The sequence below is a fragment of the Branchiostoma lanceolatum genome, chromosome 4 (assembly GCF_035083965.1).
Source record: "Branchiostoma lanceolatum isolate klBraLanc5 chromosome 4, klBraLanc5.hap2, whole genome shotgun sequence".
NCBI lineage: Eukaryota > Metazoa > Chordata > Leptocardii > Amphioxiformes > Branchiostomatidae > Branchiostoma > Branchiostoma lanceolatum.
Genome location: NC_089725.1, coordinates 14,453,334 through 14,470,537, shown reverse-complemented (window position 1 = coordinate 14,470,537; position 17,204 = coordinate 14,453,334). Strand labels below are relative to the sequence as shown.

The following is a 17,204-nucleotide window of genomic DNA, read 5'->3' as shown; positions in this document are numbered from 1 at the left end:
CTGTTGTGACACCGTAAATCAACAATCTATAAACAAACATTGACGTTAATATAGATCAGTGCACAAGGGCAGGGCGAGAATGGAAACACTACGAAGAAGATATCAACATTGAGACTTTTCTATTCCTAATCCACCGGTATCGTGATGAGAAACTGTATTGACGCACGTATGAGACGAAACACTTAAAATAGCAAACAAAGACCTTTTGTCAAATTCACCGGAAACAATGAAATAGCCAAGTTCTTTATTCACAACCACGTCACGTATTTACACGAACCTCCTGTATTTACACGAGACTCGTGGGCATACGTTGTTGTGAATAAAGAACTTTTCTATTCAGTCATCCACCAACCTAATGAAATTATTCACCAATGTACTAATCAGCGTAAATGCTGACACGAACATCGTAAAACTCACTGACGCAACCTTGGAAACATTAGTGATTATTCTGCTATAATCACTACTGAGTACTGTTCTTCAGGTCGCCGAACTCCGTGATTACACAACTCAGTGAGCACAAACTCTGTGTCCACTGCAGTCAACTATGTTTTTCCTCATTAGATTCTACAAATTCAATGCAGAATTATTGAAAGGGAGATAGAGACTAATTTCTATGCTGAGGAAAACATAGTTCATAGTACATTAAGTTCAACAATTTCGTGTAGGGCGATTTGGAGTAAAGAGTATTTTCGACCTTCACGAGAAGGCGTAGCAACGTGCCGAGAAAACACTCAACACTAAAGCCTGCACGCAGTATGCATAGACTAATCAGGACCAACATAAAAATACAGATTACACATTTAGAGCTCGTCTATCAGAATTTACTTCAAGAGTCTCTGACAATCACGCAGGGAGCTCGTGATGAGCCTGGCTCTGAGTTGCGAGCACGGTTTGCCCGGGGCTACAGCTGTCTCGCTAGACCTTCATGTAGAGTTCTGACATCTAGTCGGACCTGTTGACTAACAAGTCACTACCGGTTAATGGACGAGTTTGAAGCCATGCAAGATTTCTCTGAGAAGGACATGTTTAGGAGAAACTCTGCGAGATCAGAACGCTGTACATAGAGTACGGTTGTACCTTGGATAACTTGTAACTGCATTTTGTCTTGGAACATCGGGAGGACAGAAGACAAGGTCGTAAACAACGCTAGCTGCCAGCGAAGACGTGTAACCTTGGATGACTTAGTGACTCATAGACATGGCTACAACAGATCGGTGCGTGTGGTTTTTCCTGTATGTCTGTCTTCTCGTCAAGGCACCGGGAGTAAAAGGATTGGGAGGAAACAACAACAGCAGTGGTAAGTAGACATTGAAACAACATACAGTCACATAATCATCCGACGGTCGTTAAAAAGTTCACGGCCTCACCCTGATACAAGGGACACAGCTTAAGTTTGGGGGCATGATTGCAAACAGCAACGCCTTTTTTCAAGGTCCACCAAAACTTATCAATATCATTACTTTACTGGCTATGCCTCTTGAAAATCGGTAGGTAAGAAGCGAGAAAAACACAGGCAAGACGCTAAGACCATGATCACAGTAGCAAGGGTCGTTTAATGCGATACTCGCGCTGTGAAGTCTACAAAATAAGAATCTCTTCGAAGTTTTATTAATATACACATACATGTATAACATAAACAGAAAGAAGTGGGTAGGTAAAACGTAAATGTGACCCACGCATATTTGGTTGCAGCTCAAACGTCGATGTTTTTCCGTCTATCTCTAACCTAACGTTACTGATTTTCAAAATGGCGTCCCATGCGACATGGCCACAAAGATTTGAGTTTTTGTGAACCTTGAATAAAGACTTCATACATATGCCCTGATTTTTTTTAGTGTCCCTCATCTCTGGGTGAGATTTTTCAAACTCTCCTTTCAAACCTATACCGTGCATTGCGTGTGCTTATCATCACCTTACATTCAGGTCAGATTCCAGTCGACATGGACTAGATTTGAAGATGTATGTTTTTCTACACTGCAAACTAAAATCTATTGTCTATTTCACTGCCCGCATCCTGTGGCAGAAACTATTAAATAGCATTGACAAAAACACCATAAATCTTCAAAGCTCTCGGTATGTAGGTTACGCTCATGATGACGAAGCAGTTGATTTGGAAATGGTGTGAAAGAAACAGAGAGGTGTATTGGTGGGAATATTTTCACTTATTATAAGTGATTTTCACTAATAGTATTTTATTAGAAGTACGGTAACAAAGATATGGACATAGTTGCGCTTCACTCAAGTACAATAACTTATATTACCCCGCCACAGAAAAGCAACAAACGTTTAGACAAAGACAAACAAGTGAAACATAAATCAAATATGGCTTAACTAAAATGAGATCAAACTAATACGAGTAACATATGCGAGTGCTATGCAAAGTAATAGAAATATAAAACTTTAAGTTATTGACTGCTGATTCTATATGCATAGATAGGGCTGTCTTCAATAGTATACTGTTGTTACAGAGTGTAGATGGACACTTGCCGACCACGGACAGTATCTGTACCGTCGGACTAGCCAGATACACTGGCCCGACCAAGACTGGCCTGTTGTCTCCCCGGAAACGTGCTGGGGGTGGTCATGTTTCATCACGTCTCAGAAGTTCCTACAGGACGGACAGTGGAAGGATCTGTCATCACTAGGGGATGGTGTTGCAGACAACGCTTTCACCATAGCCCACGAAGAAAATGGACGAGCGCAACATTGTCGGAGACAGTGGTTTATTCAGGTGAGTGCATAAATTTGTTTTCTTAAGCGTGACACGACAACAATCGGATGCCCGGAATACCTGTCGTCGTTGTACCCCCATTCCGCTCTCTCCGCGCGCTCTCCGCGACCTCAAATTGGCCTGAGCGCCGAGAGAGCGTCAACGTTTTTCAGCCGGGGGTTGGTGCTTTCACTGCGCTCTGGCCAATTTTAGGTTGCAGCGAGAGAGAGAGCGGCGAGAGCGCCCTCAAGTGGAATGGGGGCCTTACTAATATTATTGCTGAGTCTCAAAACCAGGCATGTTGTTATATTCCAGATGTTACTGGGTATACTTAAGACATGCTTGACACGCTAGGTATGACACTTCGATAATTAAGTGCCCCTCGTCATTTCCAAGTATTAACCAGCTGCTTCCGAAGGACAAAGCATACAATTCTATAATCTATGCATATATACAAACATGAAACATTCACACAGTACAAAAGCGTTTCATGCCATCATATTATCATGAAAGGCATGCACAGAGACCTCAATGTGCGAGTACACTTGGCTGGTTCGGATGATTAGCCTGGTTTTTCTTATCTACCCAAGAATCTCCTCTGACCTTTACCAAACCTTGCGGCAGTAATGTTACAGCAAGGGCACTTGAGGTAATCAGTTCCTACGGCTGTTACTGTCACCGAATCAAGATCTTAGATATGGATCATATCAGTAGTCAAACAATAAGAGAGAAATGTCTGGTCTAGATACTAGAAGGAGACGTTTGACATGCATTGTTGATGAATACCTTCTATTGTCTTCTATTGAACGTGACCCAAGGGCAATGAAGGTTTAACTGGTGCTGCTTGTTGCATTGTACTCTTTGATCTTCGATTGAGTCATACCTAAGCATCTGATAAGTTGTCTTTAACAATACAGTCTTTCATTCCACACAAAGTCCTGTTCAAACCTTTAATGCTCCCCAATTACATGATTGCAGTCGCTCGACATTGTAGACGATAAACTCCTCCAAGCCCATGATTACCTCACACAGACAGTCACTTATTGTGCAACATCAAGATTCGTTTATTTGATGATATTCGTGTTAGAAAATCTGGGCAAATACAATACACGTACCGCGTGTTCCAATTTTAATCTATGTATCAGTCTGAATGAGTCATCGTGTCTTTATATGGATGGTGAATCACAAATGCTTTTTCTTGTGTCAACATATTAAAGACACCCAGCCCACCAACGTGTCAACCGTGTTAGAAAATCTGGAAAAATAAGATACACAAAAATATGTACGTACAGATCTAGAATGGACCAATTCTTACCTATACATCAGTTTGAATGAGTCATGGTGTCCTTGGATGACTTTTTGCCACTCTGACACAGACCCCTGGACACAGAACAGACTAAAGTCTAAGAGCTTAGATTACCGGAAAAACACTATGCCTTGTATCGCAAATCGGTGTGCCCTGATGCATGTATATAATAATCATACGATATATTGCTAGTTGACTCGTATGCAAAAGCGTTGGTTTTGTGGCAGCCTACCTCTATTTTGAAAAAAAATCATAGGACCTTGTCCATCTTTGTGGATCATGACTTCATGACTTCCTATCTTTGCTAAAACACCAAGAAGATAATAGCTCATTGTACCTATTCACGCTTTGTTCAGTGGTATAGCTGTTTGGAGGGGTTATACTTTTAAGAAATTGAGATGCCTCCTTATCCAGATTTGTGCAGAATATCTTCCAATACAGGTGCGCAAGATCTGGTACTTTCAGACAAATCAGCACAATTCGTCTAATGTTTCCAGCTATGCCTCTGGACTATATTGCTCACTCTGCCAAACACACTCTGCCCAATTTCCTCCGTCCTGCTTCATTAACTCAATAAACACTTGGAAGCAACCACGATTGTTGGTTTGTGTGGTCACAGGTCACACGAACGGACGTTTATTTCAACCAGACGTATTGATGCTTAATTTGGCGATAACGTAGCCGACATCGAAGAGAAAGTTGACATCTTTGTTTAGTTTCTTGGGAGTTGATAGTTGGCAACATTTTAGAAACCTCTGAAATATATGATACTTTTGAATTTGAAAAGGGTCAATTCATTATATTTCGTACAGTTTGATATTATTTCTATATCTACCATTCTCCACAAAAGTCAAGCGATAGTAGCGGCGTCTTTCATGTCCACTCCATGACTTCATGACACATTCATCTAGTTGATATTCAGCAGACCAGTTTTACTACAGCAAATCAATTCTACAAAGCGTACACATACATGCGTGTCTATCTTTGGAACGTTTGCGTTAGCACGTCGATACTTAATGGCCTGTATGTTGCATTATTTTAGTGGGAGGTGACTTCAGACATCACTCGGTTGGACGGGATGGACATCTACTTAGACGTTACGTGCACACTTTCCTTTCTTGGTGCCATGAATACAAAAACGAACTGTCTGACATTGAGAACAACAGAGAAACTGATAGGTAGGGACATTATTGTAATAACACAGCAGCATCGCTGGGTGACTAAATACATACACAAAGATAACCTATATTGATCAAGGTTCCAAGGATGTAAGGGTTATTCTTGCTATTTAAGACTAACTATTCCAACTCTACGAACTTTTTGTGATAACAAAAGATTAACCCATGACCTCGTCTAGGTCTCAAATCCGTGTGGTGAAACCAAAATCAATATCGACGTGATAGAGAGATATCATTATGGTACATTTATAGATGATACTTCCGGTGAACTCTTTTTGCCCTTAAACTAATGACTGCTTACCTTAGTGTGTGCATTTATCACAACAGCTGAAACCTTGGAAACATCTCGTGACGTCACCATAACGAGTACAGCACAACCACAACTATCACACACTTCTCTTGCAAATGGTAAGTTTCATTCATTCTTATACATATACGCTTATTATTACAAAACATATGTTGTTTATTGGTAGACCGTATTTTGGTAACACTATGTATCGTGCCCTAGTCCTACCACAGTTTGTGCTGTTGTTGTTGATTTGTTTAATGTAATTGCTCAGTCGATGAATTCATGCAAATGAGGCAATCAGTTTGCATAATTGACTTTCCTCAGTCGACTTTCCTCTCTTTCTTAGTTACATGTATGCCGTGTTTTTGAGAGTCCTATCATGGAACCCAAATTAGTTATTACATTTCCTCAGTAGTTATGGGAATCTTCTACCGACTTGCATAATCAACATTTAACTAGCGTCACCGGTGTGTTCTATAAAACACTACTCTTGTAGTCGTGTTGCTGCTTTTTTAATACAATTGCTAAACCAAGGAATTCCCTCTCATCATGCTATCAGAGAATGCAAATATCTCGAAGTGACAGTTCTGAAAATGCTCATTAACGTTATACTTTGCAGGTGAATCGGAGTGTCAGTGGACGTTCGCAGACGACAGACAGCACCTGTACCGCCGCACTTCACCGGTGCGCTGGAGTAACACAGACTGGCCGACTTCGCAGGTCACAAAACAGAAAATCTCCCCAACCTTCTGCGGGCCGTGGACTTGTTCTGTGACCACACAGCGGTATTCAGAGAACGGAGGATGGAAGAACATAGCTTCTCTTGGACGAAATGTTGCAGGCGACATCTTTGGCATTGGCTACAAGGACACGATCAACAAGGGAAACTGCACGAGGCATTGGTTTCTCAAGGTGAGGGGACCGTAATCATTCATATAATCACTTTACCAAACAGTACATATTAAGCGTTACACCGTGTATCTAATTGGCAACAGCAACAGTTGCAAGGAAGGTAAAATCTTACACTGAGCTTGACAATTTGGCAAAAATAATACTGTTAATGTTAGACAGACAAAACACAGTCACAGTGTGACTTTTGTCATTCTGTTTGATATATGTTCCATTCCTAGGAGGACATTAGTTAGCTTGTGCTACAATAGGTAGGCAAATGCTGTACAGAGTTAAGAATGAAATATAATTGGTCTATTCAACATTAGGTCGTATTTTCTAAGCGTGCGAAAGTTGATTCAACTTCAATACTGGACACTGATGGGGAAGCAATGTAGCAGATAAATTAGTAACAGAAGACTGGAAAATATATACAGCGAAAAGTTATAATGGAGACATTGACAATTTCAATGTCAGTAGATACAAATACAAAATACAAATTGAAACAATGACGATATTCATCTGTTGGTTCTTAGTGGAATTACACCACGGCTGTGTCCCGGTTAGGCCCGCTGGTTTTCCAACTGGGCGTCACCTGCACCTCCGTCGGTCAGCACACAGCGACGGACTGCATAACATTCAGGACTGAAGGAACGCACCACCGTCAGTATTTCTTTATTCTGTATCATATTCTTGAATGTGTTTTTTTACAAGAAAGGGGCATATGGGAAATGCTTGTCTGGTTGTTGATGCTGCCTTTTGAAGGTTAACATGCAGCGTATATTCCTAATGAGTCATTTACTCAATACTGGCCAAGATACCCCACTTCTAGGCACTGAACTACTTACGCCATGGTCACCACATAACAAGACCTAAAGGCCACTTAAAGCTTTAAGGTGACAGGTTACACGAGTCGTATTTGGACAGTATCTCTTCTGCCTAAGCCAGAAAAATCATGATTGAGACAAACTTAACTAACTGAGTGCAAGGACTAACTGGCCTAATAGGACAAGCAGGGGTTACGAGGGCTAAATTCCCTAAACCATTTTGACAGGAATAGTTTTAATCTGCTCTTTTGTCGACTTTTTTCCTACATGTACCGTTCCAAAGGAAAATTGACACGCATTTTTCACCGAATGCACACTGCCCTACTGTCATTATCTATTCCGATATATCAGTGATTGATTGTACTAAGAATTGAATGATTACAAGTATGGAATGACAGAATCATTTCAATGCTCTATCACAATAGCAAGCTGATTGCAAGGGAATCGTCCTCAGGCATGACACAGTAGGACCTTTGTTATATAGTCAGACTGAGGGCACACAATGACACATGTAGGGGAGGGCAATCCGCGCGCTATGAAGGCTGATATGGAATATCGATAATTACAAACACACCGATGTGGTGCGGTATCCATTCTAAGTCCAAATTTTTGTGAAATTTGTCGTTTTTTAAGTTTGTTTAAAAAATGTTTTTCTATTTCTGTCATTGTCATTTAATAGAGTATTCTCTTGTTCATCGTCCACGATTTGCCAATCGCAGCCATATAGTACGCGTTGTACGCGGCTAATGATAGGTAGCACAACTCTTATATATATACAAGTACACACTCTCAACTGCAGACCTTGGTCGACCCAGATTCTGGGACACACACTTATCAGTTAGAGCAAGCTTGACCTCACAGCACCTCTGAGTGACAAGCTACAGTATATGTATTACCAGTCAGACGGGGTACGTTTGGGGAGAAGTTACCACGGGTGCATGACGAAACTGAATCCTACATGCAACTTATAAATTACAACTTGTATTTACGTTTTCTTGATAAGTTATATTCACCTCACACAGAGGAGGCTTTATATTTTATTGTAGATATTCCAGCTTCTATTCTGTACCGCCCTTTCAATGGCGTCAGTCTGCCTGCCCCCCTCCCGACACGAGTTGTTTGGCGTGTTGGCCGGGCCCTGAGGGTACGAGAGGTGAATGGCCGGACCGGTAGTAATTAGGCTAATTACAGACCGCCTTAAAACGTGACAAAAAGCCTTCATTATTAAAGTATTAGTTTGTACCTGGCCACTGAAGTCAATTTTCTTGTGTTGCCATAGATTATTTTCCCCATCGACCCAAGCATTGAGAATTCTGCCTATGCAGTGGCCACCTGTCTATTTTGACTGTTTGTGCCTTGAGCGACCACTGTAGACTGGGTGACTGTATTGTCGAAGGCATCCACAGCATTACTACAACTCTAAAAAAACTTATCTGATACAATGTTGTTGCTCCTTGCACTTGGTCTGCACGAAACCAATAAAACACAAACTCAGAATTACATGATCTATCTTGTTCACAGAGCCCTCAACTACCACGACTAAAACAACTACAATACCGTCAACTCTGAGGAGCAGTAAGTCAGTCAGTTTTCTGTATCATTACGAACGTTGACATCATTATCGTTTCAGACAGTTCTTACGTACATAGATTATTTGGCACTTACTATTCCTACTATTTCAGTGAGTACGACACGGCTGACGTCGGAAGGCAGTAAGTTAATTTTTGCACCACCGTTGATTTTTTTGTCCTACTCTGGTTTACATATATTACAGTTGAGTGAAGTAACAACGTAATTTGTTCTTTATTTTCCAAAATATTTTGAACACAACTGATTTAGGAATAATAATTCATCTGCGGAAGATAGTAAGATGACGACTTTGTCTTTTAATGACTGGTTTAAGTTTATTAATTATGATAATCATTGTGTTTCACTGTCTTAGGTACCTCTCTGAAGACCACAGCGTCAACAGCAACAACAAGAAGATCAACTTTGGAGAAGAGTAAGCAAGTTTCTATACAATGCTTGGTTATCTATTTTCATGCGCACTGGAATGATGATCAGAATCATCATTGACTATTACAAATCACATCTTTTCATTGGTACAGGTACATCAAGGCATACTACTTCGACAACAACAACAACAACAGCAAGGTTTACTTCGGCCAGCAGTAAGTTAGATTTTGTGTCTACTATTTTGGCGGGAAATAAACATTCGACATGTTTAATGCCCTTGGGTATGCACAATTATAATGCTCTTTCGTATGGTTTAAGTTATGATATGAACTTGAGTGAACCGAATGCAACAAACTATACTTTATCCAAAAGTAAGGAAGGTGCGTGTACTGTCTACTACTGAGTAGATGATAGGTCATTGTGGGTTCAAATGTTTTAATTTTTGCACATTCAAAAGATAAACATGATTTCAAAACGTCTTGGTTAGTTTTCAATGCTGCTTTTAATGATGCTGTTATTTTGCTTGTTGGTGATCGCGAAGCAACAACACCACCGTTTGACTGCAGTCGGTTGAATTCTTTCTAAGGTTTTGGTAGAGCTGTCTTTGTCTCAGTAAGTCATCAAAGGATCGGAGTCATCCACGACATGTTTCCTGTAACTTGAACGTCTAATTGCCACACATTTGGCAAATCATGACACATTACACCTCAGATTGAATATTTTACTTGAACATCTTTTGCAGGCACACTGACGACCTACACATCCACCAGTGGTCAAGCAACGACGTCAACTGTGCCAATCACTACGACGGATGGTATGAGATTATGTGGCTATTTGATTGGCCCTTGAGCATAATGATTTCACCTTGCGTAATTGAATTAGTGATGTACTTAATGGGAATAGATCTAAAAAGACATAAAGGTGATCCGGTTTTCAATTTAAACAACGTGATAATTATCAGCTTTAGAAACATCGATGATAATTCTAATTATCCGTCTTCCTCCCTAGTTCCAAACTGCAGCAGTGACGGCACCTGCCAAGGCCAGTCTAACGTGTCCAACAATACATCACCTTGGGTCAGAGAGTTGCAAACTTCTGTAAGTATGACAACATTGTCTTCCGTCCAAGCAAGTTCATATTTATCATTTAATTACTGTCAACATTTCATGTACACGGTTTTAAGTATATACTTAACATGAGTCGCTATGCATTTCCACTTGTAGTTGTTTGCAATCTTGTCTTCTTGAAATACTGTATACACGTAAATGCCAGTAACCATCAACCTATATCATGTATACCATACTGCATTGTACAACTGCATCCATATCACATCAAAAACTATGTGTAGGGGAATAAAAGAATATAAGACACCAACTACTAACGATTTTTTTGTATTTGTTTATATAACAGCTCAAACAAAGCGTATCTCCAGGGGAGGCCATTTCTATGGTTCTGAATCAGCTTCGCGAGTTCACAATCCTCCTCAGTGGGGACATCATTGAAATCGTTCGAATGCTCAGCATTTTGGTGGAGATACAGGAGCGACAGCTTCAAAACGTGCCTCAAGAAGAAAGGAAAGGCATTGCAACCGATTTTACCCAGGTGTGTATGAATAGTGAAGAAAATTATCTGTTGACTAGATTATACTTGTGTTTTATCCAACACTATTAGAGATATTTAAGTTTCGCTTTGAAGCCTTCCTGTTCAATCAGCTTATCATTCTAATTTTTTCTTTAACTACAAATGACGAGTATTGCTTGGGACCCAGGGAAAAGATGTGCATGATGTTAAAAATAAATTTGTTAAAATGATGATGTAGCTAAATGAACAACGCATCCGAATCGTTGCATTTCCCACCGTTTCTATAGTCTGCTCATCTGATCTTAGTGACAAGAGAATATATTTACTTACTTATCCACAGGCCATGGTACAATGCGGAAGCATCGTATTAAAAGACAAGTACAGACAAGCTTGGAACGATGTTCCCTCGGTAAGTATTCATCTATTTTTCAGTAGTACCGTTTATGTCATGAACTCCATTTGATGCTAACAAATATAAAGATAAGCTGTCCCACAATGACCTGAATTCTCCCTTTGTGTCCTTGTTGCATTTGTACAATCCTTTGCAACGCCTTACCTTGATTACTATTAAACAAGCTTGTAATATTGATAGGGAGCCAAGCCAAAGTTGGCTGCCAGTCTCAGCGACAGTTTGGAGAAAGCGGGGTTACTGTTGGCCAAGACTGTGCCGAGTGAAACGTTCTCAATTTCCGAGGAGAATGTCGGTAGGTCTAAATCGTTTGCTTTGGCTTTGGGAAATATTCTGTTTTTTTAATGTTAGATATAGAAATATTAAATTGTAAGGTTTGAATTGAATCTTTTGCTTTTATTTTTGCAGTGATGGACATTGTCCCTCCTTCAACTGTTAACGCCACCTATCCCAACCTGACGAAGGTTGGCAGTTCTTCCCAATGGTCTGGAGTGATCGACAGAATCACACTCCCACCAGTTGACAAACAAGTCGTAGTGGCGCTGTACAACACGTTAGGGGATTACTACAACACCAGACCGGAGAAGACAATAGTCAATTCTCGTGTTATATCTGCAACCCTTGTAAACAGTTCCTCTACTGAGACCGAGCTTGGTGGTAACGTTACCATCACCTTGGGACATGCAAGGCTAAACGAGGTATGTGGCAAGTTCGTATGTGCATTTATCAGCTGAAACGTTAACATCACTACTGCATCTGCTTCGACCTCCCGTTGCATTTCTCTTTAACATTATCAACACATCAAAATGAATTGTAACTCAACTTTGTCTATTTCGTCTCCTTTTTTGTAGACGGTTGATTTATCTACGTCATCCTGTTCCTTCTGGGACCAGTCCATTGCGTGAGTTCTTTTGTGTCTCTCTTTTTTCAACAACTCATTATCATACGCCAAAAAGCAATTACTCAAACAACTGGATATGATTTTGGAAACGGTCATGACCGTTTCCAAAATCATATCCAGTTGTTTGAGTAATTGCTTTTTGGCGTATCTTATTACCTGGATGTCTAATCTTCATCGAAACTCATTATCATGCTAATAAGAGACTCACTGGTTCAATACAGGGTAGCCCATTAGAAAGATAATATGATTGTTCTTACATGACGTTAACAAAATACAATAGATGAATGAATGAGATGCACGAGGTTTAAAAGTGTTCAGATATCCATTCACCATCAAACGCTCGAGGACACAAAGATAATTAGATTATTAGTCGATTAATTAGATTCAGCTTTAGGCCAAAAATAATTACTCAAGCAACTGGATAAGATTTTGAAACAGTCAGACGTTTCAGACAGTGACTAACGATAGGACTGAGAACACCAGGTTTTATACCAAAACTCTGAATAGATATGTTAATGAGGTTAAGACAATTTAGGATGTCTTGAAGTAGTCTTCAAAAAGAAGATTAATTCAAGACAAAGTTTATGCCAATAGTTCAATTAGCTACTGTTGTTCTAGTACAGTAACTAAATGTTGCTTGTCCGGGGGTGGGGGGTGGGGGGCAGTGCATTATCCCAGGTGCCTGAAAGTTGAACGCGTAGACCCCCTTTCCTGTTGAGGGCGGGATTGTACATCCTCTCATATATTGCTTCTCTAATTCCCCGTTCGAACCAGCGTTCTTCACGATCTAGGATGTCCGTGGATTCGAGATTGAATGATTCAGCTTTAGCTTTAGATTGCTGTTTTATATAGAATAGATATGATATTGACTGTTGAAATCCTTCCAACAGAAACGTTGACTGCCTGAATATGTAAACTCTCTAACCTCGTTTTGTGATTATTTCTCAAGAAATTGGTCTACAGAGGGCTGTACAGCGAAAGAGAGCGATGATGGCTACACCGTCTGTGAATGTAACCATCTTACTAACTTTGCCATCCTGGTGGACGTTATAGGACATAAGGTGCGTACGTGGATGCCTAATGTATTACGTGAAAAAAAAATATTTTAGAGACTTTGTATTCTAAAACCACTTTCTTAGCTTTATTTTGTTGAAAAACAAACTGCGAGATGAGCTATTGAACGATTCTTCCTCTCTGGAAAAAATTGATTTTGTTAATAACCACTAATTAGTTATATGTTTGTTCTGCCACACGGTTATGCTAAAATCCATATTAAAGCACAGGAAGCGTTTTGGGCAAGTTTACAGATATCAATAATAAATGCGGAAAACCCCTATTCTTATCATCAATGTTTCAGCTTTAGATACAGCATCAAAGAAGTATTGTAATTTGTCAGCAATATTCTTGTTCCTGTTCAATTCTTACGGAGCAGTGAAACATTAAATGTCAAAATCAATTGTGTAGTCTAATGACTTGGTACCATGGTGTCAATACCTTAAGTTTAGGTAACTCATGTTTATATTTTCCAGGATGAATTTGCTCTTCATGTCATCACCTACATCGGATGCATCATCTCAATCTTCTGTCTCCTCTTCTGCATCTTTGCCTTCGTGGGAAGCAGGTAGAGTTCACGAATTCTTGACTTTTATTTTAGAATATCTCTTTTACTTACATCTCATAAAATTCACTACTAAGCAGGGACTGCGTCAGCCGTGAGCAGACGCCATCTAACGAATGTCTGCCATCTTATTTCAGACGAGTACGTTGTCCCCGAACCATCATCCTCGCAAACATGTGCGTCTGTCTGCTAGTTGCTGAGGTGGTCTTCCTAGCTGCAGTCGACAAAACGCAGAATAAGGTACTTACTCACTCACTCACTCACTCATGACCTCAGTGGTCGTAGGTACTACATATTGAAATTCCAAGATACTGGTAAAACTGCAAATATTCATTAGGCTTGTTCATAACAAACCTTCAACTAGTTGTAGTTCGTTTTATGCATTCCAAAGTTTAAATCTAAGACCTTTGTGTTTAGATCAAGAGCTCAAAACCTTTCCACCAACACGGATGAGCTTTCTTTCTAAACCCACAGGCTGTCTGTACTGCCACCGCCATTGCTCTCCACTATCTCTTCCTGACTGTTTTCGCCTGGATGTGTGTGGAAGGGATAGAGCTATACGTTATACTTGTCAAGATCTTCAACTTAAAGGGTTCCCGGATGCTATACTACTACCTGATCGGCTACGGTAAGTTCATACATTGCTAACGTAAAGCTCTTGCTTGGGATAAGCAGTACTCGTCTTCAAGTTACATATTGTAGTGTGTATCCAAGAGAAATGACTCAATGGTTACCTCCAAATAGGACCTAGTATAAAAGTTTATATATGTATATGGTTAGACCAGACTGAAGTGAGCATATTTCTCACAGCATATCATTCCAAAATACCCCCAATGCCTTTTGCAATGCCAATAGAGATTTACAGATATGGTGTAATGTGGCGCATGGCAGTGTCCAGTGCAGGTATACTCGTAAACGTAAAAGAAACACGCAAATGCTTCATGACATTGTACTGATCTGTGAATAAACTATAGATTAGTTAAGACACTATAGCTATCCGGGACTAATTATTAACTACAATTACAATTTGCTTCTTTTCACCAAACTGTTTCTACGTTCTTCACATCTTCACAGGGACTCCCGGCGTGGTGGTGGCTACCTCGGTGACAGTTAATTACTTGATGGAGCTGGATGGATACGGCACAGAAAAATAGTAATATTTCATTTTTTATTCAAGTTTGAACCATGCCGTTGCAGGCTGATCAAATAAGCTAAACAATTCAATGAGCGCTACTTTTATAGAATGATTGATTGTTGTTTGTTTTATTATTTGTTTCTTTGCTGATTTAGTTTGATGGCTGTTTGTGAAGTTAGTAGATTCGCTTAAAGAAAGTGTTTCAGTTTATTTTTATATGCATCTATAAATGTTTTGCCATTTCACGTTTTTTCGCCTTACCCTTTCCATTCTTAGCTGCTGGTTAGCGGTGAAGAACTACTTCATATTTAGCTTTGTGGGCCCGATGCTGTTTGTTATATTGGTAAGCTGAATTAACATTTATTCTATTATATTTTGTATATTATAAGATAAATATCCTTGTATATGTGCAATATCTTGATTGGTCACTTTGGATCCAACACGTTTGAAAACCTTGAACCTGTAAATAGATACTCCAATAGCCACGTTATGTATGTTTCCTGCTGTGTGCTCTGTTTTAACTCCTCTCACACTGCTCGAAGAGAGAAATTACAGATTCTCTTCGCCTTTGATTGATACCTAGCTTTCCAAAATGACTTTTTAGAAATGTGGCCGATTATTCATAACCTTACCATCAACACATTTCGTACTACCCACATATAAATCCTGGAATACTAACCCCTGTATTGATGGGTCGGTGACTTCTAAAGCTACATCTTTTTTTTAATAGGTGAACATTGGATTCTTAATCATGACGCTCAAGATCATCCATACGAAGAGATCAACGAGGAAATCCAAGGAAACACGGGGCAAAAAGATTAGGTTAGCTCCTTTTAAAGGGACATAAGTTATGTGATTCGTCTATTCCCAGTACTATGCCATTCTATCGGTATCATAAGAATGATTTTACCTATTAATAGATATTTTCCTTTTTTTTAGTAACAATGAGAAAGGTCTACTTTGCATGATTACATATTTCTGTAATCATTTTTTGCAGACACTGGGTCCGCGTGTCCTTGTCTCTTATATTCGTCTTGGGGGTGACTTGGGCATTGGGCGTACTTTACATCGTGAAGGAGACCGTATTCTTTGCCTACGTCTTCGCAATAATCAATTCCTTACAAGTAAGTATCGATGTGTAATGTTTTGAGACCGGAGTTTTGCTGCTCCGTCCCTGCAGCGTAACGTTTAAGCTACATATTTTGCTTCTTGTTTCTTTTAGAAAGCCTCTTTTAGAAAGCTAACTAATAAGCAAAATTTATATGTGAACACACATACGGCTTCCGAACCATTATTGCGTTCTGTCCATTCTTCTTTTTTTGTAATTCAAAAGCTAAACCTAATAAGTTAAGTTTCACGACAGTATTGTATGCATGTTTCTTAGTCGAATATGTTCATTCTCTGTAGGGGCTGTTTATCTTGATATTCCACTGCCTGCTGAATGAAAAGGTACTTCTTACATTATCATTAGATTTCTTTTAATCCTTTTTCATTGTATTTTATGGTGTTGCACATAGTTGGTGGTTCCTAAGTTTACATCCCTTTCTTACAATTGACATAAAAGTGCGTAATTATCCTCAAATGTTCACATGTATTATTGAGGAGGAGGGAAAAAATAAACATTGACTTATATCAAACCATATCCTCTACACTTAAACATTATTACAAACTATAATGCTTCGAAAATCTGACAATTGGATTGTCGTGAAAGTGGAGTGACAGAGAACGTAATGTACTGCCCTTGTAGTGATGTAGATGTGTGTCAATGTTGTGACTGCCAGGTTCAAGATGAAATGAGACGATCAATTAAAAGATCTGTGAAGAGGGAAAGTTTGCAGAGCACCGGAAGCATGACGACCTTCCGACGAACACTGGTGAGTTAGTGTGCACACTCGGGTAAACACGTTTGACATATTCTATACATTTCAAAATAACGGTTTCAACTATGTGGACCAATCAATGAGGCTGATCACTGTAACTTGTACGATAATTTTTTACATAAAACTGGAAATCCTTTTTTTTACTTTTAACGGAACGTCTAGCCCGACATATAGAATAAGATTGGATACAGTTTGGCAATTTCATGAATGTATGACGATCCTTTCCCCAACAGGGAAGTTTTAGTTCCACATCTCTACATACGTGGAAAATGCCACCTGCAACAACGGTGACGACCTATCCCCGTACACTGCAAGGTACAAGGTTGGACCACCCAATAGTCATACCCAGGTAACCAAAACGATATCGACCGACAAACTGGCATCTATCATTCATACTGAGTACAAATATAAGCCAAAAGGGGAATCTCAATCATCAAAGAAAGTACCCATGATTGGAATGATAGTATCATTGACAGTTTTCAATAAAGGGTTATTAATGAACCGTTCAGAGGTGTCTACGATGACA

General features: G+C 39.6%; 1 protein-coding gene across 1 annotated transcript; it reads left to right on the top strand.

The window, feature by feature from the left end:
* Positions 1-829: 829 nt before the first annotated feature.
* Positions 830-16,718, top strand: LOC136432783 (adhesion G protein-coupled receptor L3-like). Its single transcript, XM_066424275.1, has 27 exons — positions 830-1,297; positions 2,469-2,731; positions 5,059-5,194; positions 5,522-5,602; positions 6,103-6,395; positions 6,908-7,034; positions 8,720-8,773; positions 8,881-8,910; positions 9,141-9,200; positions 9,307-9,369; positions 9,897-9,968; positions 10,163-10,251; positions 10,565-10,756; positions 11,076-11,144; positions 11,328-11,439; positions 11,553-11,842; positions 11,996-12,045; positions 12,995-13,106; positions 13,575-13,666; positions 13,801-13,903; positions 14,138-14,291; positions 14,738-14,816; positions 15,075-15,141; positions 15,529-15,620; positions 15,796-15,922; positions 16,206-16,247; positions 16,580-16,718. Exons 1-27 carry the CDS (start codon positions 1,198-1,200, stop codon positions 16,679-16,681), a joined length of 3,051 nt encoding a protein of 1,016 aa, XP_066280372.1. The 5' UTR covers positions 830-1,197; the 3' UTR covers positions 16,682-16,718.
* The last annotated feature ends 486 nt before the right edge of the window (positions 16,719-17,204 follow it).

Excerpts from the sequence above, each read along its gene's own strand:
- LOC136432783 (XM_066424275.1), top strand. The coding sequence starts at position 1,198 with ATGGCTACAACAGATCGGTGCGTGTGGTTTTTCCTGTATGTCTGTCTT. Across the intron at positions 8,774-8,880 it reads ACCGTCAACTCTGAGGAGCA|TGAGTACGACACGGCTGACG; the intron begins GTAAGTCAGTCA and ends CTACTATTTCAG. Across the intron at positions 11,843-11,995 it reads GACATGCAAGGCTAAACGAG|ACGGTTGATTTATCTACGTC; the intron begins GTATGTGGCAAG and ends CCTTTTTTGTAG.